Genomic DNA, 27,383 nt, shown 5'->3' with positions numbered 1-27,383 from the left:
CCTGCCTTTATGGGATCAGAGTAATAAGAACATTCCCTCTGCACAGCAGAGAGAGACTACATTAAACACACATCCATGCATCCAGTGCCAATCTGTCCTTCACAGTCCAGCATGTGTTCATTCATTCTCTTACCAAAGTCCAAACTTGCATCCTCAGCTGCATGGGCAAAGAATAGATCTCAACGGATCTTGACTTCCTTGAAATAGCAGTCATTGCTGCCTGAGTCTAAGTCATACACCAGCTGATGTGTCCAGAGGGGAACCAGAGAGAAACAATACAGAACACAGGAAACACGTAGTTCTCAATGCCAAACATAAGTCTATGCAGGAATCTATCTGGACAGCAGTGATGAACTGATAAAAATTTATAGCTAATGGGTCTTCATTGTCCCATATCAACCTAATCCCAACTTCAATAAGCAGGCCTGTAACAGTGATGCCCAGAGCTTTGCAGTCCATCAAACTCTCAAGTAACATTCCAGATGCAGTGGAAGAAAGAACCTGGCCAACACGGAAGAAAAGAATTTAGGAATAACGGATGAATGGATAAAGGGAAAAGTAAGAGTTCTAAACATCTGGGGAAGACATTCATGCTTCAGCATGTGCTCTACTTTTGACATGACAGAAGATGAGGTGAGCTTCTTTTAACAGCTCATGGCAAAACAAAGGAACCCTAAAACTCCTCATCACAATCCACAAGACACCAAGCCTGAAGAAACAATTCAGTTGAGACTTCAGCTCTTTCTGATAAAATGCTAATCAGAGTTTTTCCCCAAACACAGTGAGCAAGGCTTAATTGGGAACATAATGTAATGTGTGAAGGACATTTTGTTAAAAATACACTGCATGTACTGAGGAACTCTGTTTTTTTCATACAGTGTGACATACAACATGCTGAACCAAAACACCACAGAAGTATCTGTTTTATGCTATCCCACTGGAGATACATTTAATATTAACATTAACAGCATTTAACATTGAGAAAATATTGCAGATATATAGTAGAGGATGTCTAAATGTTCCTTTACAGTATTGTCACAATGACTGTTTTTCTTCCATGTTAGTATAGCCATTACTAGAGAGACAGTAACAAAAGTCATCATAAAACATCTAAACCTCATTTGGAAAACATATATAACCTTTTTTGTTACTCCTTCTACTCTGTCTTCTAATTTAGACTTCATATTGAGCCCAGTTTTGTATCTTCTTAGCAGCAAAAATTAGAAGCAACTCTATTCAAGTCAAAAAAATTATTGCAACATGAAGAAGGAATCAGCCATCAGTCAAAAACAGTCTAACAGATAATTTCCCACTGACAGTTCTTACCATAAAACAGGCTACAGAAACTACACTGTTTTTCTAACACTGAAAGTAAACAATTAGTGCAAAATGGCCAATGCTTTTAAGACAGAAGGTCCTCCATCTGTGCCCTTTATGCATAATTATTTTCATCTTAGTAAGCAGACACTTAAGAAGGACCATCATCAAATTGTAGATGGAGCCTATTCATCACACAAAACAGGCAGCTGAACATCTCTATTTGTTTATGCATTATTTTACCTTTTGTTCCCCCCTTGAAAAGTGTGTGGAATCTTTGAGACATTTTCACGCATCATTTCTTGTAGAAGAACATCAAGTCACCTTTTATGCCCTCAGGCAAACTTCTATCTGATATCAGTAACTGTCCATATCAAAATTATTTTTCATACCTTGTGTGAGCAGCTGGAGGTTTCGGACTTCTTCTCTCACCTTCAGCTGAAGGACTTGCTGCAGAATGTGCTGTCGCAGGCTTTCCTGGGCAATGCCCATTCGTTCAAGCTTTTTGTCAGTAAGTCTCAGCAAAGCACGGCCTGGAAACAAAAGCCAAAAAGAAAAATCACCCAAGGATTTCCATTACTGCAATAGGCTCATTCTGACATGATAATTTGCTACAGAAAAAATTCTCAACCCTGAAATACCTCATTCTGAGAGGATATTGTTCCATCTGGTACTCCCTTACTGTTAGAGATTTATTTGATACTCCTCCCGTTTCTATTGTTTTTCTGTATTGTTTTGGTGCTTTGTGAGATAGAGGCATGTAAAACAGGTATCTTGTGCCATTTTAGTCAGCCAATCACTGTTCTTAAGGGACAGTTAGTCTCCCATGGGTAGGACAACCCCTATAAGTCTACAACTGACATAGGTATCTAAATAGACTCTCACCTATTTTCAAACATCATGTCAAGAAATGAGTGAAAACCAATGACCGTGGGTTTTACAAATTAAATCAATTTAAGATATACCACGGATGAATATTGCTGCAATTCAGATATGTATATAGTTTAGCAGCACCATTTCCCAGGATGGTTCTGTACTTCATGGTTCAGCCTTCCAAATCCCTCTTAACAGCAAACTATCACAGCAAAGTTGGAAAAAAAAAAAACCCAGAGATTTCCATCAATTATATCTAAATCATTCCCGAAAAATATTGTGTCCAACTATAAAAAGCCATCTGCCCAAGTATAAGGAGCCTATGGTCTTTGCAGGCTTTCACTCCCAGTTTGTGACTTATCTTTAGTATCAGGTTAATGTCGAAACACAGTTCCAGGCAGATTGTAGATGTTTAAAAAAAATCAAACAATCTACATTCTCCCGATTTTGCTAGTGGAACTCTGACTCCATCTTTTGGGCATGGCTATGCTATAAATAAACAGGAACAAGGCTGTACACTGGCTGAGCCAACAGTAAAGAAGTATATGAACCAAGCAGAGAACCACAGCATCAAGCAGAATTTTACCATAGGAAGAAAACCAAAACTTACTTCCTTTGGTCTTCACCATTGCTGTGATGTAGTACAGGGAGGAGTGCTGTGCAGCCCTCTACTGACTCTTGATTCCCACTACATACATTTGCTATCTAAAGGTGCCCTGGCCAATAAAAACAAATCAAACTGGAGCTACGATGATACTCCCTTAAAAATCACATGTTTGGTGCACTTTTTTAAACAAGTTCAATGTTTACCTCCTCTGGTTTTTAATTATTAAAAATCCCTTCTTTGACTTCTCAGGCCTTATTCTGAAATCAGCAGCAGACAGCAAAGAGCAAGTAATTCCCTCTGCAACACAGCAGCCTCTGTGCTACCATTACTGTAGCTTTTGGATGAATGGTACAATTTAGCTCATTAGAAAGTGTTACTCAACACAGCAAGATAAGGCCCTTATTCAACCTCTTTACTTATAAAATAGCAAAGAGTAGAGAATTTTGATAATTATTTTAATTAAAATAATTAAGATAAATGCCAAAAATTTAAAGGGGAATAGACTATCTGACCCAAACCAGAGTTAGCAGCACGCTTTTCACAAACTGCGAAATTTCGCTCACAAGCAGTTCTGTAGGATCTTCATATGACAAAATGTAAAATACTGGGATATTACTATTAATAAAGCAAGACATTATTGATCAGATAAAAATGACAGCATTCATAGATTTTCTGCCCTTCTGTGTCTCTCAAACACTACATGCTACAAAGGATGACCTTTTGATTAGGAAATCTTTCTCTGAAATCACAAACAAGAAAAATTCTAAGGGTTAATGTAATAACAAACTATGGAAATAAAGTCTCTTGCAGATCAATGCCAGCTGTCCAATTTCTCTGGTGATAAAGGCAGTAATAATGACTTCAATTTTTATATCATCTTATCACACTAAAACATCTTAAAGCAATTTATAAAGGATGTATAACAGTTCAAGAGTATGTTGTTTTGCAACTGAAAGCAAATAAAAATACAAGACACCAGTTTAAAAGAGTGCCAACACACATGTCATCATAGGGCAAGGAGTCAGCAACACTAATATGAAAGGACAGACAGAGGCCATGCATCTCATCCAGTGCCCTCCATCTCTTTTTGGCCATGGATATATAGTCATTACTTTTTCCTTCCTCTGGGCAACTCTTTAGTTCATATTCAAATAGTTTTTCTACCCCAGCCACTGCCCTTGGAAGTTTAGTGTGCACAGAGATGTCTCTTTTCAATGCTTGGCATGTCAGTTCCTCTGTGGCTTAGGCTCAAAGCATGATGCTATTGACTCATACTCTCTGTAGCAGCTTGCACAAATTGCCTTGAATTAACTCCTTCTTGCACCAAATCCAAAGTGACATGTTGAGGCAGTGATGAGGTGAGAAAGCAAACATCCAAATGTGGCATTTCAAGAAGGCACTAAGGGACATGAATGTGAAAATTTAATCCTCCCCATACCTTCTTCCCTCTCAACACTTAGAACAACATCCAAGCCACAACTGGAATAATTTTCATTCTGATACTAAATCTTGCCTTTGAAAAGGTATTTTTAGTGCCTGGACGAGTCACTAAAGCCAATTAGTCACTAAGGCCAAGATCCTGACAATCAGCTAATGATTTTGGATGCTTCTCTGTCTTACTTCCTGTATTATGCATATCTGAAAGAGTAATCATTTCATGCTAAAAACTCTTTGTTATTAAACATCAAAACCAACTGTCCAGAGAATTTGTGGAGTCTCTGTCTTTGGAAGCATTCAAAACCTGTTTGACAAGATCCTGAACACACTTGTCCCTGTTTTGAGTAGATGATTGCCAGAGGTGCCTTCCAACATCATCTGTTCTGTGAAATAACCTACATGAAGGATCTTGATCTAAAGATCTATTTTCTTTTTAAAAGCTAAGATTAACATAGAAAATTAGTAAGAATATACAAAAGATGGCCATTTTATCAAGCAACACAATTAAACAGAGGGACAGCTATACAGTAAAATTTGGGGGTAGATTTTTAATTTGCAGATACATTATCAAAAGCAGAACATGACAAAAGCAACATTTTCTAGGAGTATACACTGACCTTTGCTCAGACACAAGTAGAATGAACTTAACTAACACTGCAGGAAAATTTCCCAACACTACAGATAGACACTCTTAGATGTAGGAGCTACCAACATTTTTTTTCAAAAGCACCTAAACTAACAGAACCATAATGGTCCCATTGACAAACACCTAAGCCTTGGTTCAGGCTAGTTGTAAGGCTAGAAACCAAATGTTTTAAACAAAACTCCACAACTCCCTCAGTATCTGTATGCATCTTTTAGCACCTAAACTCCAGCCCTCTCATACTCAGGGCAGATCAGCCGTGGAATGTTCTGAGACACCCTGAGGGCAAACACAAAATATAAAATGCTTTCCAGCTTAATAATAGATTGATGGCCTAATTTTTTCTAATATGACTTAGCTGCTGCAGATCTCATTGAATCAATCTGGGATTAGATGAAAATTTGAATGGAGGGAAAAACATTGCATGCCATAGAACATTAGCAGGACTATAAGCACTGGTCCAATGAGGCTGGCATTGGCCCTTGAGCAAGAAAGGCAGCACAGATTGCTGTACCTAATCAGAAATGTGCAGACCTCCATGCACTGGTATATCCTACTGCTCTTCCCCCAGCTGCCAGTTCACAGACACACAGGCAGACACCTCGTAAGAAGCCTTGAAAGAACACTTGCAATGCAGGCAAAAGGACAGGTAAGAAAGGGCTTATTTAACAAGTGGAAAGAACTGAAGAAATAGAGGGAAACAAGAGCAGATACCTAGTTAGAGGCTGATCTGCACAAAACCCTGAAGAAAACAATCAGTAATTTAAAGCTGATGAAAATTATAAACCACTAGTAGGAACAAATGATGGTGTGAAATATGGCCAAGACAGGTGACCTTGTCTTCTCAGTATAATATGAAAGGTAAACCTGATTATCAAGACAAGATGTTCAGTTTATTTCCCTCTAAAACCTGAAAAAAAAGGAAAGTGAGATTCACTAAGCCCCTAAATTATGTAAGATGAAAGATTTTTCAAGTTTTTACTTAAATGCTGCAAATGTCATTTTATTCTTCATTAATAGAGAATAGTGTGCTTCTCTAGTTTTTCAAATGTGGTGCTTTTGTGTTTACTTGAAATAGTCTGATCACAGCTTTCCTCTTGCTTAAGCAGGCTTATTGTTGGCTTCTCTTGACTGCAGTGCTTAAAAACAAGCCTCCTTGGACGTAGCACGTAAGAAATTTCCATGACAGAGACACAGACATAAATATCATTGTTCAGGTGCTGGTGAGACACAAGTATAAAACTCTCATCATATACTCAGGAAAGAATGCAAGCAAGAATGGGCAGAGAAAGTGGCTATGATTTCATAGTGAGGAACAGCAAAATTATGAGAGGAGGCAAGAGAAAGAACAGTCACCTGCAGAATGAGAATAGACTCATGATGGCAGCGGGGGGAGATGAACACTGGGAAAAGAGAACTTTTAAACTAGAGAACTGATGTGAAAAGAGAACAAATGGATATGAATACAATTGAGAATGCTGAGTTCAGAAATATCTTGTAAAAGAAACAGCACAAACCAGAAATCAAATTTTCAGATAAAACTTAGTATGACTTCATGATGTTTTTTTGGATAACCTATCAGATCTTCTACAGTCCTACATTTTCTGCTTTTCCCATGAGAATTTAAGAGCCAGTCTTTCCTTCTCATGCCTGTCTCATCACTAGCCAACCAGACACATAAGCCACTTTGTCATCAATGCCTTGTGGCAAATCTACAGCTTTTCTTGCAAAAGCAGTTAGATCTGATTTGTCTTACTAATCATTTTAGCCCTAAGACTAATGCAGACTCTTGGTAAACTGCAGTTCGCATTACCATCCTCTTTGTTCCCCCTCAGCTATTTGATGTGTCACTAATCAGGGAAGACTTGCTTTAAAAGTAAAAATTGATTGATTTTTCATCAGACTTACCATAGCAGCAAACACCTTACTGACACCTTGCCAGCCTAGGCAAAGGAGATTAGCTCCCAAAATTGCTATTAGCACCTTCCTGATACTTCTGAAGTGATGAACAAATCTCAGCTGGGGACCAGCTTAAATACATAGGAGACACAGGGGATACTGGTATAGAAACAAAAAAGGAGAAATAGTTTCTAATGATAGGGACCAGGAGGAGCTGAGGAAGTTCTCCAACCTCTGAGCCAGCATTCTTGTATCTTCTCATCCTGTTAATAAAAGCAGTAAACCTCCATTGGGCCATAGGAATCACGTTCTGGTCAGATACACAGATGGAAAAAGCCCATGACTCCAGTATGTCTCCAATAAAAGCACAGGAAAGCATAGGAAGGCACATGTATCAATTTACTCAGGTATCAAATTTGCTTTGGAAATGCTTTTATTTGTTAGCATCATCAAAGATGATTCTCTGTCTTTCTCATTCATTATTTTCTGGGTCTGGATGACACTCTATGACAGAGTTTCTCAAAGAAAGCACTGTAATACTGGACAATAAATGTCTGATCAAACTCAAAAAAGCATCTATGTAAACAAAGGCACTTTCTGAGTATTATCTGCATCCCTTGTCTCAACATAATGCCTGTTTATAGTTCTGACAAGAAGAAGATGACTGTTTTTACTTCTGTCAATAAACCTACAATAAAATAAGTTTATTTCCATAAAACCCCTCTCAGGTCATAGCATCCTGTCCTTTTTCCACACTTCTGAACCACAAACATGAACAGAATATGAAAGAAAAGAACAGAACTGAACAGCTTAACTGCATTATCAAATATAAAACTAGCAACAACCAAAATACAGCTTTGTTTCTAAATTTGTTTCTGACAAATATATTAAGATGTCAGTGTTACATCTGTGAAGCTATTTAAGTCAGATTACTTAATTTGATGTAACTTCCTCTCACCTTAGTGCTGCCTTTCTGAATTCCCTCCATATTACATCTTACACCACTGTCATTTTCTATTCTCTTAATTCTGATACAGTCCTGTGAGCTATCTAGCTTCTGTTCAACAATGGTCTCTGAAATTTCAAGTTAGGACATGTCTTTCTGATACTCAGTTTTCCTTGCCTCTTCCCAAGGATGTCTCCCAGCTTGCTACTCCCAGCTGCTTCTCCCCAGGCCCCTAAGGAGCTCCTGTGCTCCTTACACAGGCTCAAGCATGTCCATCAGCTCAGTCACAACCTTGTTCGATTTATGCTATTGAACAAAACCAAAAATCCTGTGGTAATGGTGAAGTCATGTAAAAATACTGAAAGACAGTGAGTTAACAGAGCATGGATCTGTTAGGAACTGCAATTTAAAAATATGCTTATTTATCCCTGGTAGTTGCTTCCAGGCAAGTAGTTTGAAAGGGCCCAGGTACCTTGAAAATTAATGCTGAAGACAAAAAACCCTCTCCAGAAGCGAAATTCTCCTGACTCCCAACTCCTCCTATAAATAAAGCAAGCAATTCCTGCTCCTTAACTTACCCACACATTTCCAAGGAGGTATTTAATTGCATACTTCATGTGGGAGCACCACGTACCCTTATATCATAGAATCACTTAGGCTAGAAAAGGCCCCTCAGATCAGCCATTAACCCAGCACTGTCAAGACCACCACTAAACCGTGCCCTAAGAGGCACAGCCACATGCCTTTTAAACACCTCCAGGGATGGGGACTCCTTGGAGTGACCCCCTAGGCAGCCTATTCCAGTGCTTGAAAAAACCTTTTTGAGAAGAAATTTTTCCTGTTTTCCTGTATTTTTCTAATATAAATCTTTGCTGGTAGGGTTGTTGTGACCCATGTGCAGGACCTGGCACTTCACCTTGTTGAACCATTTGGGCTTGGACTATCAATCCAGCCTGTCCAGAACTCTTTGTAGAGCCTTCTTGACCTCCTGAAGATCAAGACTACCACCCAACCTGGTGCTGTCTGAAAACTTACCAAGAATGCCCTCAATCATTTCATCCAGATCATCAATAAAGGTCTTAAACAGAACTGTTACAGATACATAAGAGCCTTATTTATAAAATTTTGACTTAATTACTCTAGTGTCTAATGATTTATAGATATATTCAAAAATATCTGTATTCTAAGACTGTTTCAGAATATAAATCTCAATACAGAGTGGGGAAGGGGTTAATGAGAGTCTGCATCATGATTACTGGAAGTGGTTCAGTTGATCATTTACTGTACTGATGGGAACTATATTGATCTCCTACAAGTTTTGAGTAAAAGACTCTTAGATGTTCCTGTTTTTCAGATGAACATATTCAATACCTGATAACCTTAATAGGAGGAAATAGTTATAACTTGAATTCCCTTCTGAAATATAAATTCAGGCACAAATCACATTACAGCACTTTTCAAGCATACTGTAAAAATGCGAGACAACCATTTTTAGTGCTCTCAGGAAGGACCCAATAGGACCCACAAAGCAAATTAAACATAAATGTAAACCTTTAGCAGGCAGTCTATAAATCCACATTGTTTGTTATATGTCTGCCAGCTTACTTCCTGGACATACAAAATTATATATTTTCTACAGCTATATATAAAGATAATACAGAGATATAATAATGAGCTTTTATTATATTGTACATAATATTTTTTAAGAAAAAAAAACCTAGGACTATTGTTTGTTGGTACCTGTGTGCTAGATTTATGGTCCCCCTATTTAAATAAACATCCTCAAGGTCTTTCCTATTTGTAATGGAGTGAGAGAATCTGTCAACACGTTTGATTTTATTCACCGTCACCAGGACACGCCGTTCTTCAATTCCTAGTTAATGTAATGTTTCTCCCTGTGCAACACATTATGTGCTATATATCCCATTTCTTTATTAATTTAAAAAAATTATATTAGATTATTTTTACTGGGAACAGTCTTGTTAATGTATTCAGGAGTAAACATACATTCATATTTTATAATGTACAGCTTCTAGACAAAACAGATTAGGAAAGGGAAAGACAATTTGGCAAGCATTAGAATTGACTGAAGTCTTTAAAGCAAACTCAAACAAGAACTTTTTATGTAACTTCTAATGGTGGACCTTACAAAAATCAGATTTCTTGCAGAAAAAAAGGGATCATTTATTACCACAAGAAAAATAACCATATAAACATTCACACCAAAAGACCCAAACACTCATTCTTGAAGTGACAAACACAAGTGGAACTGGAAAGTACCTGAAATCACACAGAAGACAATCCATTTATAAGCAAAATCTTTCATTGCTTTCAAGCACTGTGCCTGGCTGAGGCACAGTTCATTTTCCCCTCAGCAGCCCTCAGAGCCTGTGCTTTGTAGTAGTAGCTGGGAAGCCATTGAGAACACAGTGTTTTGGCTACTGCTGAGCAGTGCTCCCACAGCATTCAGGCTGTCTTTCCAACTTTTTCTTCTATACCAGCAATCTTGGGATGGGCAAAATCTTGGGAGAGGACATAACCAGGACAGCTGACACAAACTGAGCAAAGTGATGTTCCATACCATATTACATATGCTCAGATATAAAAGCTAAGAAACGGGAAGAGGAAGGGAGGACATTCATTATTTTGCAATGTTCGCCTTCTAGAGCAAACACGACAAGTGCTGAAGTCCTGCTTCCCAGGAAGTCACCAGACATCAGTTCCTGGTGGGATGTAGAGAATAAAATCTTTGGAGTTTTTTCTTTGCTTGAGCGTCACATTTTATTTTAGTAAACTGCCTGTATCTCAGCCTACAAGGTTTTTTCCATCTTACTTTCTTCCCCCACCTTGCTGAGGACAGGAGTGATAGAGAGACCTGGGGGGCACCTAGTGTCAAGTGAAGATCAACCCACCACAGTCACACCTTGGAAGGAGATCTTGGGGTCCATCTGACTCATTCTGCTGGGGAAAGCCATCCTTTCTTCCTCCTGAATACTCTAACTGCCACACAGCATTCAGGCAAAAACCCACACAGAGAAGGAGTATTCAAAACATGTTTAATTCATTTTTTGAGTTTCTTTTAATGCCAAACTTGTGGGAAGCAAGGAGGACCGACATAATGTGAGCAGACAGCTTACTGTACTGCATTGCGGAAGGTCTGTGGGTCATCAAAGAACCAGCTCAACAAAATTTGAGAACTTAAATAAGATTTTCCAATCACTGCTTTGTTTAAAACAAAGAGCAAAAAAATAAAATTCGTTTAAATATTAAAATAAGATTTCAAATCCCAGTGCTGAGGTACCTACAGTATTAAAACAGTCTGTATCACTCTCTCCTGTTCCACATTGTTATCTTCAAGCAGCTTGTAGTGGTGCTTTCTTCCACACCCTTATCAGCTTAATCCTTCATTTTTTAATAAAAATGAAATTGAGAAAAGTTTTCTGTTAATATTCATGAGGTTAATAATTAATACTAATAAAAATGGAAAATTAAAAGCAACATGCTCATAGGTTAAGCACTGTAGACTGCTTCAACCCTCCTAACCTGAAGGAGGAACCAGCCACATCTCTACAGATGCACATTTTGCTCTAGCATTTCTCTTTTGGGTCTTTAATTAGAAGCCTGGAACCTGTCAAGTGGCACATATCACCTCTGATAGGACTTGAACTTACTGTCTGTGCTGCCCATTTTATAATCTAGGGAAAGATAATTTTCCTGTTGTAAAACTACTCAATTATATGCACAGCCTTACAGACACAGGCACTAATCTGTTGCTGCACTGCTGGCTCAGTAGTACACCAAACTTTGCAGAACTCCTTTACACTTCTTCCAGCCTTTAGCTGGTAGCTGTGAGGAAAATCAGGACATAAGGATTTTATTTGGCTGGTCTTTTTCTCCTATTTAATTGTTACTCTTGACCTGTAGAACACTGTGAGACAGGCATTTTAGATGAGAAAAAAACCCAGATAGCTAGGCAACAAATTATTGTACCTGGTTTTTAAGCAACTCATCCCTGTAACAGAATCCAGACCTCATTTTTTAAAATTCTGTATTCTGTATCCCAAGCAATTGGCTCAACACTAATATTCATAGTAATGATACAACACTAATGTGCAGGAGCCTTACCAGAGGCTGCAGCCTAGGACTGTGGCCCAAATGGAACATGCAGCCCAGTCCACAGCTCTAGCTTTGGCTCTCATTCTCCCAAGCAAAAATAAAAGCTCATTTACCACTACAAAGTGGAGGAAAACATTGTGTGACCTTTTTTATAAAAATAACTCCTATAGCTAGGAGCAAGGAAGCTCTTCCAAAAAGAGGGAGACAGCTCATCTTCAAACTCCCAGAGGAACATCCTGCTCCAGGCCAGGGGGCCGCCCCCAGTCCTGCTGAGGTGAGGGAGGCTGCACTGACCTTGCTGTGATGCACTTGGGTGCAGGATGCAAGGGCTCCAACCTCTGCCAACTCCCAGCCTCTTTCCAAGACCAGACACAGAGAAGCCGCTCCAGCCCTCCATTTCCTACATGCTAAGGAAAGGGCCAACTGCCCAGGCAGGTGGACATGAAAGCAGGGGAAGGGGAAGCAGACTTCTGCTTTTCTGCTCAGACTGGGACAATTCTGGGCACACACAAAGAATTGACTGCAGGCACTGAAATAAATTCATAGCTAAAATAAAAAGGGAAATAGGATATTCAGGTGTCTCCATGGTTTTTCAGAAACCACAAAAGGGACTATTCTGGATGATAATTTAGGAGTTCACTTTTCAATCCAGAGCATTACACCTAGGTCCCAAGTTAGGCATAATTGAATCTGTGTATGTCACTCACTCTGGCTGTTCAGCAGCACGTGTCTAAAAAAGAGCCTGGGACAAAATACTCTCTTTCTCCAAAAGCTTGTAATTTAGCAACTAACTAACAAAAACAGTTGGCTAATTTTAGCTACAGCTGAGCCTAAGGTCAGTGGATGGCTTCCAGTGGCTATAGCAATACTTAGAGCTGCTTGTGAGAGGAATCTTGCCAACATTTTAAAATGGCAGAAGAATTCTGCCATTTCCAATGTGATTTGATTTAGCAGGAAGGGGCAAAACAAGAAAAAAAAGTGCTGCAAGGTAAACCGAAGCTAATTAAAATGAAACACTAGTTAAATCATGAGGCTAATTCACAATCAGAGCCACTTTGTAGTGAAATGGGTGATTCTCAGGTCCTTATGGTCTTGAAATGGAGGTTTGGAAGAGACTGTTCAGAGGAGCTCTGGTTATTTGGGTCTGTACAAGAGGGAGGTAGCAGTACTGGAGGGGTGTTTATCTCTGCATGAGATCTAACATTCGAAAAGGCCTTGGGAAAAAAGTGTGGGAAAGAGTAAAAGGAAGAAAAGGAAATTTACATAAATCAAAGAAATACCAGTAAACTTCCAAACCTCAGGTAGTAAGGGGTGTTTTTCTGCTTTTTATTATATTGCCTTCCAGATAGCTCCAGTGGGTTTTCTTTCTACTGTATACTAATTTTTTCCTTTCAGAAAGAACAGCAACCATTAAATCACTGTATTATGTATGAATCTTCAGTTACACCTTGTTTTAAAGAAAGAATATATAGTGAGATTCAAATTTGAATGCATGACATGATCCACCTTTAAGTCGTTAAAGAGGCACTGAGTTGAACAAATACTAATCAACCCATAAAATCAGAATAGAGAAAAAGCAACAACTGTGGCTAGTGAATGCATTATAACCCTTAACCCTTATCAGCAATTTTCCTGTAATAATTTATAAAGGAAAAGACTGGAAACTATCATCACAGAAATTTCCTACAGTAATACTGCAGACTAACCCTCACCCAGTGAGCAGATGTCACACTGTTTTTAATCACAGTGCTTTTGCTTACAGAATATGCATTAGGAACCAGTGACACACTGGTTAAGTGCAGGGCGAGATACTTTACTGGTGCAGAGAGGGACTATTCTGACAGGCTGAATGAAGGTGCTGTCACTCGTATCAGTGCTCAGACACAAATATACAAAATAATTTTTCCACTGGTTTACACAGACACATACAAAGAAAACAGAGAAGAACATAATTTTCAGCCTGGCAAAACTTTCCTAAACCACAAGAGTCTAGAGAATGTTTTCTGAGTGCCGAGCCACAAATTGAATCCTCAGTCAAGTACTAAATTGTTTATCTTCATCTCCATTCATTATCTTGAACTCAGTATTCAATACAAAAGCCAAATCATTTTAGGGTTAGTTTCAAATGTGATTTTGGTTATACACAAAAGACAATTTCTTGTTTCTATGTTATAAATAAACATTTAGGCTTAACTCTCTTTCCTGGGTTGTAGACCTGTCTTGTGAAACTCCAGCAAGTAACAATATTCACAGAAGAAGAACTGAATAGCAGGAATATAAACCAAAAAAAGTGACAACAGATACTACAAAATTATTTACTTCATCTTCCAGTGTATAATTAAAATTCTAAATCAAATATCCAGATATGTAAATACTCTTCACTCAATTCACTTATATTTCTTTGTAATGTTCTCCTTTGAGTCATCTTTGTGATACACATTTTGCTTGGTGTCCCTCACCATTTTTTTTCTGTTTTCCTCCCACTGGAACAAGTTATTTTCCACAGTTTTCTCAGACTTCAAAGTTAAGTGATGTTAAGTAACTTCCTGGTTAAGTGCTATGCGAGCACTGACAGTGTGAATTCTTGTCAATACCCCTGAATTAAATCAGCTGGATGGTATGTACGATCACAGCTGCCTATAGATCGAAGTATCAATTACAAATCCTTTGGCAAGTTGCATAAGAAGCTGACCTAAATCAAGTTATTTCCAGTCTGCTCCCAAGCAATCTTCTGATGACCTTTGAAGACAGGCAAGCCAAGATTCTTTCTGCAAGGCATGGGTACTCCCAGTCATGGCCTCAGGACCTTGTATCTGTTCTCAGCAGCCATGTCCTACTTAACGGACAAGATCACATAAGATCCATTCATAATGGTGTAAGAAACATTTTTGTTATTCAGTGAGCAAGAAAAGATCTGGGATCCTCGTGAATACCAAGCTGAATGTACCCTTTCAGCAAAGAAGGTCAGCAGTTTCCTGAGCTGCAGTAGGACACAGCCCAGCAGGTCTGAGGAGGTGATCCTTTGCTTCTAATTGACCCTAGCAAGGCCCTGTTCTGGAATCCACAGTACAAGATATAGACATACATAGACATACATATGAGGCAAGTCCAACAAAAGACCACAAAGATGATTAATAGATAGGAGCATTTTAAGGTAAGGAAAGACTGAGAGAGTTGAGATTGCTAAGCCAGGAGAAGAGAAGGCTCAGGGGGAGCTTTCTAACATGTGTAAACACGTGACAGAAGGAATAAAGAGACAATGGCAACTGAAACAAAGGAAAATCCATTTAAAAAGAACCTTTTTTAAGTGTGCTTGATCACTGGAACAAATGTTCAGAATATTTGCTGAGTTTCCATTCTTGGAGACACAACTGGCAAGACACAGCCCTGGACAATGTGCTTTAGCATGCCCTGCTTTGGACATGATGACTCCAGAGGTGCCTTCTAACCACAGTGACTGTGATTCTATCCTATGAAGGTACAGAGCAGCAAATCAGGCTACCTGAACTTCAACAGAGTTAGCAAGGTCACAACTAGCAGGTACTGAATACAAGAGTCTTACATAATTTTTTTATCAATGTATTCAATGTGCAAACCAAAGAGTCAGGTGAAAAAATACCCACCTACACGGAACTTCCCTCAAAAGTGCTTAGATACAAGTGTACACCTGCAGTACCTGCAGTATCTCTCAGCAGCAGCAGCATCCAGACATTGGATTTCTCTAAAGAAAATGCTGTAAGTAGCAAGGTTAGAAGGGCAGAAGGATGGGCCCTACTAGGCTTGTAAGACATGGGGATTTTTCAGCCCTTCAGTTCACCTGATGCCACCCATTCTGAAAAGAGGATTGCATCTGGTTCCAAGAACATCCATTCTCCACTGCTGTCCACTCCATTAAATTAACCACTGCTCCCAGGGTCCAGCCTTGGAACTCAGTTGTTTGTACTATCAAACCCTGAGATTTCATGAGATGATACTGACGTGGGCCACCTAACAGTTCCTCAGAAACTTCCAGGTATATTTCAGGAATGAGCAGAGATTGATGGCTATTTCCCACAGATGGCATGAACACAGCCATTCTGTCCTTAAAAGTAAGAACCCCTAGCAGCATGGGCACAAATTGTCATAATTCCTTACTAATTAGCCTCAGTGTCAAATGATGTTTGAGGAAATATCACTGACATCAACATGGCAACATTACAGAGCCAGAAGTTCTCTTGTCAAAACCCAATCAGCTCTACTAACATAGTACATCTGCTGCATAAGGGTTTGTTCAATCTTAAAAGACAAGAAGACTTCCAGGATTCATTCACTCTTCTTGGCAAATAAAAGTATAAGCTGGTTTCTCAGAAATCAGAGGTCAGAGGATAGACAAAATTATGTCCTTCCTCATGAATTCTATGTGTCCATTGGCACAAGCAAGAGCAGCTGGAAAGAATTTCCTCTGCTGTTTTTCACCTGTTCTAAACTTTTAAATGACTTGGTTCTCTCAAATGATGGAAAACAATGGAAAAGAGATGACTGGTTAAGTTTTTAATGACTATGGCAATTTTACTCAGATTGAATTTTCACTTCTAGGCATTTTAAGGATTCTGCTGGCTTTAAGCCTTGTCTCAGGTCTTACTTATGAGAAAGTTTATCCAACATTTTCAAATACCGGAAATGAGAAGGAGAAAGAGAAGAGGTGTAAATGACTGGATTACAGTGTTTGAGGAAAGCAACACATTTCTTCAAGGAATGCTACTTCTTTGAAGTCCTGTAAGAGACAATGTGTGAAAAAGAGCCCAAAAAGCAGTAATGTCAAGTCCAATTTTGGATTACTTCTGAAGGGCAACATGCTGCATATCACATTGCACAAGTCAGAAGAGCTGTCAAGGATTTTTACACATATATCCTGCCTGATTCACAGGGACCATTAATTATAGTTGTAGGGTGGGCCTGTGTCACTTCACTTGTGATTCTTAGAACACCCTTAATACCTTCTGCAATCCTGACCCCTAAGCCAGTACTGTTTCTCAAGCACTGTCAGGACACATGGTAAAAATGCCATTGGTTTCCTCCCACCTGCAAGTACAATTAGAGCACTGGCACAGTCTCCACAGGAACAGCTTTACAGCAAGGGCAATAAAAGATCTGAGAAAGGAAGACTGACAAAAATCTGTTATTTCTAGAGACAGTCACCAGGTTTTGGTCTTTACCTAAGCACAGTAATTACTGGGATATCATTCCAGACTTGGGATAAACACTATGTGATCAAAGTAAATCACCTTCCTACACCTCCACAGACTGGACACCTTCTGCAAAGTAACTTCCTCAGTACTGCAAGGCACCTCCTCTTTGCTAGCCAAGAGCCCCCTCCTGCTATAGAGTGGCTGGGTAGCAGCAGACCTACTACAGGACTGCTGTAAGAGACAAGAAAATTATTCTGCTGTCACAAAAGTGGTCAATACAAAGACAGCTCCTAATAGGTTATTCTCTCAGTGTTCCTGAATGACACAAAGCTGTTAATAAGAAAAGTTGTCACTTCCCACTCTAAGTTTTTAGATTCAACACAGATATTCTCATCAATTTTTAAAGCAGGTGATGAAAGAGGTTACAAAGTACCACAATGCTTAACTTCATAAACTTTATAAAGGTCTTTAAAAGACTTTATAAAGGTCCTGACTTACACCCACAGACATGCTGAAAACAAGAACATTTGCATCTACAGAGAGAGGAGCATCTCCTGAGATCAGTCTGGACTTGCAGCATTTTGGGACTGCCAGGCATTCAATGCACTCCCCAAGTTTGCAAAACCTTCCACTGAAACCTTGCCCAGAAAAGAGAATCAATTCAAGTCTGCCTTAACAAGTCCCAGAACAATCAAGAAAAATGGCTCTTTAGAGAGTGGCCTCTTAACATAGAAATGTTTCTTTCTATGGCTGACTTCTGCAATGCAATCAAGAGTTTTCTGAAAGCAAGAAAGACCTGCACTTCAACATGCAATATCAGATCATCTCAGTTGCATGAAACAGACACTAAGAACTGAAGTGATTTTCAAAAAGATAGATAAAGAGAGAGAGAGAGAGAGAGAGAGAGAGAGAGAGAGAGAGAGAGAGAGAGAGAGAGAGAAGGAGACAGAGCGCTATTTCAAATCCAGGTGGGGTTAATGGGAAATCCATGTTCTTAGGTAAGAAATTTTACTTGTGTGATAAAGTAAAATGTTGCTGCATATACACTGTTGTGGTTTGACCCCAGCTGGCAGCTCAGCTCACACAGCTATGGGATGGTGAGGAGAATGAGGGAAGAAAAAGACTTGTAGGTTGAGACAAGAATGGTTTAATAACTGAAACAAAGTAAAATATAATAATATTAATGACAGTAAAATATACTATTATATAATAATATAATAATGGTAATGAGAAAAAAAATAGAACTCAGGAAAACAGGTGATGCTCAGCACAGTTGCTCACCACTCACTGACCGACACCCACCTCATTCCCCAGCAGCAATTGGCCACTCCCAGGCTACTCTCCCCAGTTTATATACTGGGCATGGTGTTCTATGGTATGGAATATCCATATGGGCAGCTCATGGTTGTCTTGGCCATGCTTCCTCCCATCTTCTTGTGCAAATCCTCAAGGGCAGAGCCTGAGACACTCAAAAGTCCCTCACTCTGGGCAAGCATTGCTAAGCAACAACCAAACCATCAGTGTGTTACCAACATTACCCTCACACTGAAACCAAGTCAAGAGCAATGTACCAGTGACTAAAAAGAAAATTAACTTTATCCTAACGAAAACCAGGACAATACTTACCTAACTGAGTATGAACTCATACAAAGTGTTACTCAAAACTGAGGCATTCACGCCCTCATTCAAATTGAACTTCAACTTCAATTAACTGTTATGTACAAAGTTATTCTCACATAATTATTCTCTGTTTGTTGTAGGACCTGCTTGGGTATTATAACAGTTGTGCTTTAAAATAGAAGAGAGGAGTATAAAAGCATCAAATGACAAATACAATGACATGTCAGGATATTATTTATTATTTTTAATAATAAAAGCTCAATAACTGTTCACATTAAACCGTTTTTATTGCAGAGTCCTAAGGCTGTCCCAAGCTAGAACAGCATTTGCTTAAGGAGGTTAAATTATTTCTCTATCAGTTAAATTTCTATCTTCTCACACTGATTCTACAATGAAAAAAAAGCACATGAACTGTCTCAAGTACCTTTCTTAAGAATCTTTCAGTCAGGTGATACTGTTATTTTTTATCCTTTATTATTATTTTTGGATTGTGGTAAAAACCCACACAGTGGAAAGACAAGTATCAGTTTTCTGAGCTTTCTTATCACCCTAAAAGAAGAATAAAGAATTTGCATCACCTCTAAATGCTACATTCAGTCCAGCAGTGTTGTGGGCAGGAAGGCTCTAAGTACATAATTTCTCCTTCCATTAAGTTCTATTTCTACATAAATACTTACAGGAATTGGAAACATTACTGGTTGAGGTAGAGAGCTGCAGTCCAGATTTTTCTCCTTCTAACTTGGGCTCACTAAAGATGTCTATGACTCCACATGCTTCAGCAGCACATGGGTTTGAAAGCAATATGGCATCTCTAGCAAGAGATGCAGAAGATTTTTAAGTTAGATTATCACAACCCCATTGTTGAGAGGCAATAGTGAATATAGTGTGAGTGCAGCTATTCCATTTTCCTAAGACAGAGAGCCCTGGCTGCCTCCTTGCTCAGAACTGCCTGACTCCTGACTTTACAGCTCTGTTAAACTTCTGCCTGACACCTGACAAAGATAAAGCTCCCCTCTCCAGGGGTCAATTACACTGAATATTTCCAGTGCATGACCACAATACAGTTGCCTGAGGCATGACTGGAACCAAACAGCACAAAGATATGTCGTGCCCCCACAGACTTGAATTGTATGGGATGGTCACAGTTGCACACCAATACTTAAAACTGGTGATAAAATCCTGCCAGGATGCCCCAGGAGCAGAAGAGAACACATCAGTCTCCACTGAGCTACTGCATTACTGGCTGCATGAGTTACAAGGAACTACTTAAAACACTTAGTATGCTTGCAAGAATTCAAGAGGACACAAGGGCATCCATGCTTACTTTGTGGAGGGCAAATCCAACCCATGTCTAAGTTAGTCCACTTCCAATGTGGTCTGACAACCAAATGACACACAAAGTTTAGTCACAGGGTTTGTTAATGCAAAACAATTTGAAGTTGAGTTAAACTAATTTGTTGTCCATGTTGGGCCTCTGCAGTTGCAATCAGTTCAAGGACTTCTCAATAAACTCCTACAGAGAACAATTACATGACTCGTCACTGTGGTTTACATAAAACAAAGCAAGTTCAATATTCCAGCTATGATTTTGGTCCAAGGTCGAATTTGGCAACTTCACTTTTCTGCACTCAAGAAAGCCATAAATTATTGAAAACCAGCAAGCTGCATGCTTAGTTTTTCTGTTTTTTAATCACATATCTGCCTAGTATTAGCAAGTCCTCAAATTCTATGGGAAATCTGTTTAATAATTTTGATATATTTTTGAGAGATAGTATCGAAAGATACTGCTTCCTACAGTCTCTCACTACCAATTATAACTGCAGGTTTGAACAAAAGTGTTTCAGACTACAGTTGGTCATACTGTTCTTTTACTGTGTGTAATTCATTGAGGTACAGAATGGATACAGCACATCAAAGCTTCTGCTACACAAGAGTGTTAATGGCACTGCAGTTTACAGCGTTTTTCTGCCAGATGGATGATCATATTGGTGTAACAGTTCCCAGCAATTCTTGCAAGTCAGCAATAGACTGCACAAGATTTAGTGGATGCTGTTTAGCTAGAGCTTGCTTACATAAAGAGTATGCAAATAGTTGCTTACTACTGAAGGATTCACTCAGATGGAATGTAAAAAGCCATATTCTACTTTGCCTTATATTTTCAAGACTACTATGACTAAAAAGAGATAAAGTTTCCATCTTTCTTCTCCAAGATATATTCTGACATCTGGCATTCCAGAACAAGCAATAAATGCTCAGATACTGTAATTGTTATTTTACTGACAACTAACTATCTCTCTAATAAAGGAGAAAAACAAACAAACAGAGAGTCAGCCCTGAAGCACACCTGGTGAAAATAAACAGTCTGTCAGGGAAATGAAAGCCAGGCATCATTCATCAAATTCAACAAAATAAAAAGGCTTTGTGAGCTCTTCAGAAGTGGTGTCTCTGAAGGTCAGAACTGTATTGCAGCAGTAGGGATCTGTAAGTAAATACTGCAAGTTCTTCAAAGGTAACTTCCATCAATGTTGACAGAAATATCTCAAACTGTGGCTGTTCAGCCTGTAGAAGAGAAGGCTCCAGGGAGACCTTATTGCTGCCTTTCAGTACTTAAAGGGGGCCTATAAGAAAGACAGGGTCAAACTTTTTAGTAAGGCCTGTTTTTTATCCTAAAGAGGATAGATTCAGGCTAGATGTAAGTAAGACATTTTTTCAGTGAGGGTGGTGAAACAGTGGAACAGGTTGCCCAGAGAAGCTGTAGATGCCCCATTCCTGGACACATTCAATGTCAAGGCTAGACAGGGCTTTGAGCAACCTGATCTAGTTGAAGGCATCCCTGGCCATGGCAGGGGGAGTTTGGACTTTTAGGATCCTTTTGGGATGACCTTTAAGGGATCCTTACAATCCAAACTATTGTACGAATCAAGCACCACAAACCTGGATCATTGATGAGAAGTGAGACTCACAGGAGCATTTTGGTTGCATTTTCTGCTCATTTAGGGAATTTTCTGGACATCAGAATAAATGTGCCATCAACTACTCCAGAAAATAAGTTTTTAAACTAAAATAATAACTAAATAGCAAGAAAAACAACAATCAAGGGGCACAGAGTTTTCTAATTCATCAGCCTGGGTTTTTGCTTGGTTTTGTGTTTTGTTTGAGTTTTTTTAATACTCTTATTACTTCCTTACATCTTTAAATATTCTTCTAGTACAAAACACACCACCACCAGCACTCACAAAATCAATGTTAAAGCTGCACTGCTCAGCTCTCAGCAACCAGAAAATGACAGCTTTCAAGTTCCATGTCCTTTACTTATATGTATCACGACAGAGATTTGGGCTATGTGTTCAAATAATAATAATAATGTGTTCAAACTGTTGGAAGGCAGGAGGGTATTAGTAGGAAATATGTTTGTCCTGTATTCACACTCCTTCCTAAGAATTACTTTTGGACAGAGAAGATTCTACTCTAGATGCATCTTCAGCCTGATACAGCACACTCCTAACTACAGCTACATCACTGCTTTAAAGATGCATATAGAACAGATTTGAAAACCATGTATAAGCAGTTTTGAGAATCCATGAAAATCATTACACACAGAAACTGCATATACAACATACTATGCATAAGAAATACATTTTACTGCTGATTATTTTCTACATTTCTACATCTACATAATGATAATACACTTCTAGTTTGAAAAACTCATTGTTAAATAAAGCACTATGAGAAGAAAATGAAAGCTTCCATAAAAGTATACACTTGATCCACAGAACAGCAACAATCCCTCTAAACACATATTCCCTTTACAGACAGAAATATGCAAAGCAGCCAAATAAAAACACTTGTAACAATGAGCCATTACATGCATTCCTTATGAAGGTGACCAAATACATATTTTGGTACACACATACAGCAATGGTGGCAATGACTATGATTATAGCTGCTTGACACCTTTCATAATCATCAAGTGTTTCTGAACTTCAATCACAGAGGCTGAAAATTTCTGTGGCCAGCAATTTGTACCAGATTTATTTTTTTAGGCTTAATTATCATTACCAAAATTTCAATGATCTTCAATGCAAGGTCAGGGAAAATAATTGCAGTTCAGTTAAAAGAATTAAGTAACTGTTGGGAAGAAGAAAAATACCCCACTGTTTCTAACTGGAAAGTATAACATGATAGGAAGCCTTTGTGCCAATGTGCTGTCTTCATGAAGCTCAATTTAAACTTGTTCATGTTAGAACCTTCAAAGCATTTCAGTCTGCAACCACTCAGCAGACCCACTTAAAGAGTCATTTCAAGAGACTGTGCATGCTCCAACCCCAGGCTCAGGAACAGAGTCATCCAAGCCAGGTAGTGCCTTTTTGGAGCTGGATACAATGAGAGAACTGTTTGTGCCTGTACTTCTGAAGGTTTCCACTACTGGAAAGGAAGATTGTTCAACAGAAGGACAAAAATTCTCAGAAGAAAAAAGAAACAAAGTCTAGGACAAAAAAAAAACACTGGAAGGATCCAGTTAGATCCTGAATTTGCAGCGCTTTGAACGGACATTAATCAGTACCTGAAACAGAAGACTCAATACTTCCTCTACTGTCAGCCAGTTGCTGTGTAATTCATTGGCAAAATAAAACCCTCACTGTCCTCCAGTGACTGGCCTCTGTAGAAGATTAGAAACCATCACCTATATCTGTAATCACTGTAAGCAGTTAGGGACAGCTCCACTGAATTTAGCTCTGATAATGAGCAATGTGGGAGTCGATGAAGTTCAACATTTTGAGCTGCAGCTGGAATCTGCAGGTGCACATGCATCGAAGAATGTATTCCTCCACTGCAGTATCACAGACCATTGCCTCAAAGCTCCATCTCACTCAGCCCAGAGAGAAGACTGCTCATGAATACTCCATGTGATCCTTCACTAGTCTGAGAGCTGTGCTCAGGCAAAGCTATGACATACTGCAGTATTGCAGATGTAAAAATTACAAGGTCCAAGAAATCAGACTCTCAGATGATTCAGTTTCTCTTTGAATCATTTATGCACAGTTTAAGATTTACCCTTATCAAGGAAAAAAAATAAAAAAAACAAGAAAAAATCTTGGACAGTTTTATGGACAATATTCTCTGACTTAGTAGGTAACTGTTTCTGCTTTTGTTAAAGAAAGTTCACACACCAAAGTAAAATCTCCTGGAAGCTTACAGTCATTGAACTATTCTGAATGGACATCAGAGACTCCTGAACTTCACAATCTGAATCCATCGAGAGCTTTTGCAAAATCTCAAACCCTGAAAGTATAGTCTATTTAAACCCAAAGAAGCCGTAAACCCAGAAAAAAAGCAAAAGCATTTGCACAAAAATACGCTCTTGCCTAAAAATGTAACGAAGACAGCCAGTGTGTACCTTGCTTTCTGTCAGAGTGATTTGATGTCTGCACTTTGCAGCTCTAAGTCCCACCCCAGAAACAGCTGGCAATACCGCATGTAGCATTTGTAGGCCAAAGACAGTTCCATGGCTAAAATCCTTCTGTTGATCTGATCCAGGCTACATTAGTTGATAGCCACACATTTCTGAATCAGAAAGCATACTCAGAGGGTTATGCTTTCAGAAGAAATGGTCTTCAATAATTATTTTTCATTATCATTTTTAGGACAGTGCAAGAGCCACTTTTGAAGTGACAAATGTAAAGAGATTCCCAGGCAACAGCTCAAGAAGTCAGTCTCCTACCAGACTGCAAGTTCTGGTACGTGTCCTAGCAAAAGAACATCACATGCAGCTTCAGCAACAAATGTTTATCTGCTTTAAAACTAATGTGTACATAGACATGGAAAACAGATGGTATTAACAGGCTTGTACAAAAATGATGCCTAAGAAGAGAATTAAAGGAGTGGCAGGTATGTGAGCATGCATCAGCATCCTACTGGGTTCATAGGAAATGTGTAATAGATTGTTTACAGACATCATCTTTTCACATCACATTTGATATATTTGCAAAATGAAACTCACAGGGGAATTCAAAGAAAAGACATCTCAGAAAAGAAAATCTCAGATTTAGATTTTTTTTTTTTTAGTATGTGTATCTAGCCTATATTGCTGTCTGGTCAAACACAGGAAAATAAAAGAGATTCGAACCATAGGAGAGAGCTGTTGGGAAAATACTACATAGTTCCCTAGTGTCTTAGTTTTGTCTTGTCTCTGTCACCCCAGGACACCTAGGTACAAGTAGTTACTCCAAACATGATGGTTACAACAGGGCTATATCCAGGAGTACACAGGACTGCTCACACTCAGCCTGAAGTGCGAATGCCTGTGTATCAGTTTTACCCTAGACCTCGTCTGACATACTGATTGAACAAATAGGAAAAAAACATGTGCAGGGCACAGAAAGAACAATTGGTAGATTGTTTTACCTCTACTTTTGCTAACTGGTTTCTCCTGCTATGTTGGGTGCCTAATTCAAGGCTTATGTGAGCTTCTGAGGGGTGTTTGCTTCTAAAGGCATAGACTCACAAGAAGCAGAAAAATAAAACTGCAAATACAAATCATCCCCTACCCAAATTCACAAAATGAGGTTGCAGAGTGTACTGGAATCTAGAGGTTGCTAATACTTCTGCTGAAGGATCCCTGTGACCATGCAGCCTGAGTACTGCACATACACACACCATGTATTTTTCCACCCACCTTTTTCACCTTTTGAAAACTTGAGTTTGTCAAAGTCTACCCTATTTCCTAGTAAGTACTTCCACTGCTGAATGACCTGCAAAGCCAGGATTTATTTTACGATTACTGAATCACTCAAGCTTCCAATTTCAGCTTTTGAACGCACACTGTTGTCCTGCTAAGTCCCTATATCCAGTTATCAAGTCACCTATCAACCTTCCTTTCAGCAGCTTCATCTCCTGTAACATGACAACACAAGGCTCACCTTCCAGGCTTGGGAAAAGCCTGTGCTCTGCTTTCTATCTAGCTCTACATTACTCTTAAAATTGAAACATCACAACAGGACACAGTATCCTTGTAGATTTAAGCAGCCTGACCTGTGTACATGACAACAATGCCTGCTATTCAATTCAACTTTTATAACAAGAGATTACATTAGTCCCATTAGCTTTTCATTTAGAGTATATGTAATGTGTCTACCTACACTAACTTCCAACTCATTTTTTTCCTTGACAGCCTGCTTTCCAAGGGAGAAGAGGCTGTACCGGCAGGATGAAGGGGTTTCTCATCTACCACACTACATTTGGCTCAATAAAACACATTTTCTCAGAACCATTTAGCTGAATTATTTGTACTACACCTGTAGCATTAACACACCCTCCTGACTGTTTGCTACCACATCAACTGCTACACTTAGGCAACCAACACAGAAAGGCTGAACGATGCTGCACAACCAGCTAAACCAGGGGACACCAATAAAGGCCCTTTTCATTAGTGTCTCCCTACTGCGTACCGGCATCTGTCAATGAACCAGCCTCTTTCCAGCATGCAGCATACAGAATTAAAAGGCACACTTTTAATTAAGATGTCATGTGATCCTAAGCTGTATGCTTTCTGGGCAAAAAAATGCATGTATTCGGCATGGAAGCTGTTAAATACTAAACTTGTACCCTTGCCAGTGGAAAAAAAAAAAACCCAAAAGAAAGAAAGAAAAATGTACCAGGCTAGTTTGACAGGCTGAGCATCAAGATAACTGGTATTACCTACACAATGCAATTCTCTGTTGACAGAAGCCCAAATTAACTATTCCATTCATGTGGCAGAACTGGCAAGAGGCTAACAGGTCTGTAGCTCCCTGTGTTGAAAGTAATAAAAAAATCGCAGACCATAATTTATTAACAGAAAGAAGCTTTCTCCATGAGACAGACTTGGAATGAGTCACTATGATGTGGGTCTGCATATGGCTTAATGGGACATAAAAAAGGACTGCACACATCTGTGGATGGCAAATTCAGCAGTAGATTAGCCTAGGATAATGGTTACAGGTGACATTCATCACAATCAAGCTGTCTTTTGTTTGTTTTTGATAAACCAATATATGACAAGCTTTATCTATATGCATAGAGCATCAATAAACCAATGGACACGAGCAATTTCGCATGGAAATTCAACAAGAGCTTGACAGCAGATTGGATTGCAGTACTTCATAGGTTTGATATGTTCATAATAGATTGTCACATACCTGGCCTTTCTCCAGACAATGTTTATAGCTTAAAACAGCAACAAAAATTTGGAACATGCAACAAACATTTCCTTATAGGCCATTTGGGATCACTGCACATTTGGCACTGTTTTTTGAATAACTTTATCAATCCATCTTCAGGTTCTGTTATATTTAGATCAAGAACAAGTACTGTAAGATAAAATCTACATAACCTATGCAAAACAAACATTAAAAATTATATCTTCAAAGCTGTAGTCAAGGAAAACCTTGATTAAATAGAACAACTGTGCCGACATCCAAACCCCAACTGGACACGCTCCTGGACAATCTGTTCTATTTGACCCTGCTTGAGCAAGGGGGTTGGACTACATGGCTTCAAAAGAACACTGCTAAGCAAAACAATTTTGACCTGCAAACAGGTAAATAATCTCAATTCAGCAATTCCCTGCACCCAACAGAACCTGCAGAGAGACTGACTGGGGTTTATACTCAAACTTTTGAGGATCAAATGTTTAACTAAAAGACCTCCCTGTAATGGCAGCACAGTATCAGCAGGCCCTGTGCAATGCAGGTGCCCTGTCAGTACAGCTGACAGGAC

General features: G+C 39.0%; 1 protein-coding gene across 1 annotated transcript in view; it reads right to left on the bottom strand.

Annotated features, from left to right (window-relative positions):
- SAMD12 (sterile alpha motif domain containing 12) overlaps nt 1-27,383 on the bottom strand; it is a 176,406-nt gene that overhangs the window by 90,129 nt on the left and 58,894 nt on the right. The window contains exon 4 of the mRNA XM_005516945.3: nt 1,710-1,850. Within this exon, the coding sequence (XP_005517002.2) occupies nt 1,710-1,850 (141 nt within the window). The remainder of the gene's footprint in view (nt 1-1,709; nt 1,851-27,383) is intronic.

The sequence above is a fragment of the Pseudopodoces humilis genome, chromosome 1 (assembly GCF_049639895.1).
Source record: "Pseudopodoces humilis isolate 2021_Gansu_Grassland_sample_001 chromosome 1, ASM4963989v1, whole genome shotgun sequence".
Classification (NCBI taxonomy): domain Eukaryota; kingdom Metazoa; phylum Chordata; class Aves; order Passeriformes; family Paridae; genus Pseudopodoces; species Pseudopodoces humilis.
The sequence above is the reverse complement of the archived record's forward strand: the minus strand, read 5'-3'. Positions and strand labels throughout refer to the sequence as shown.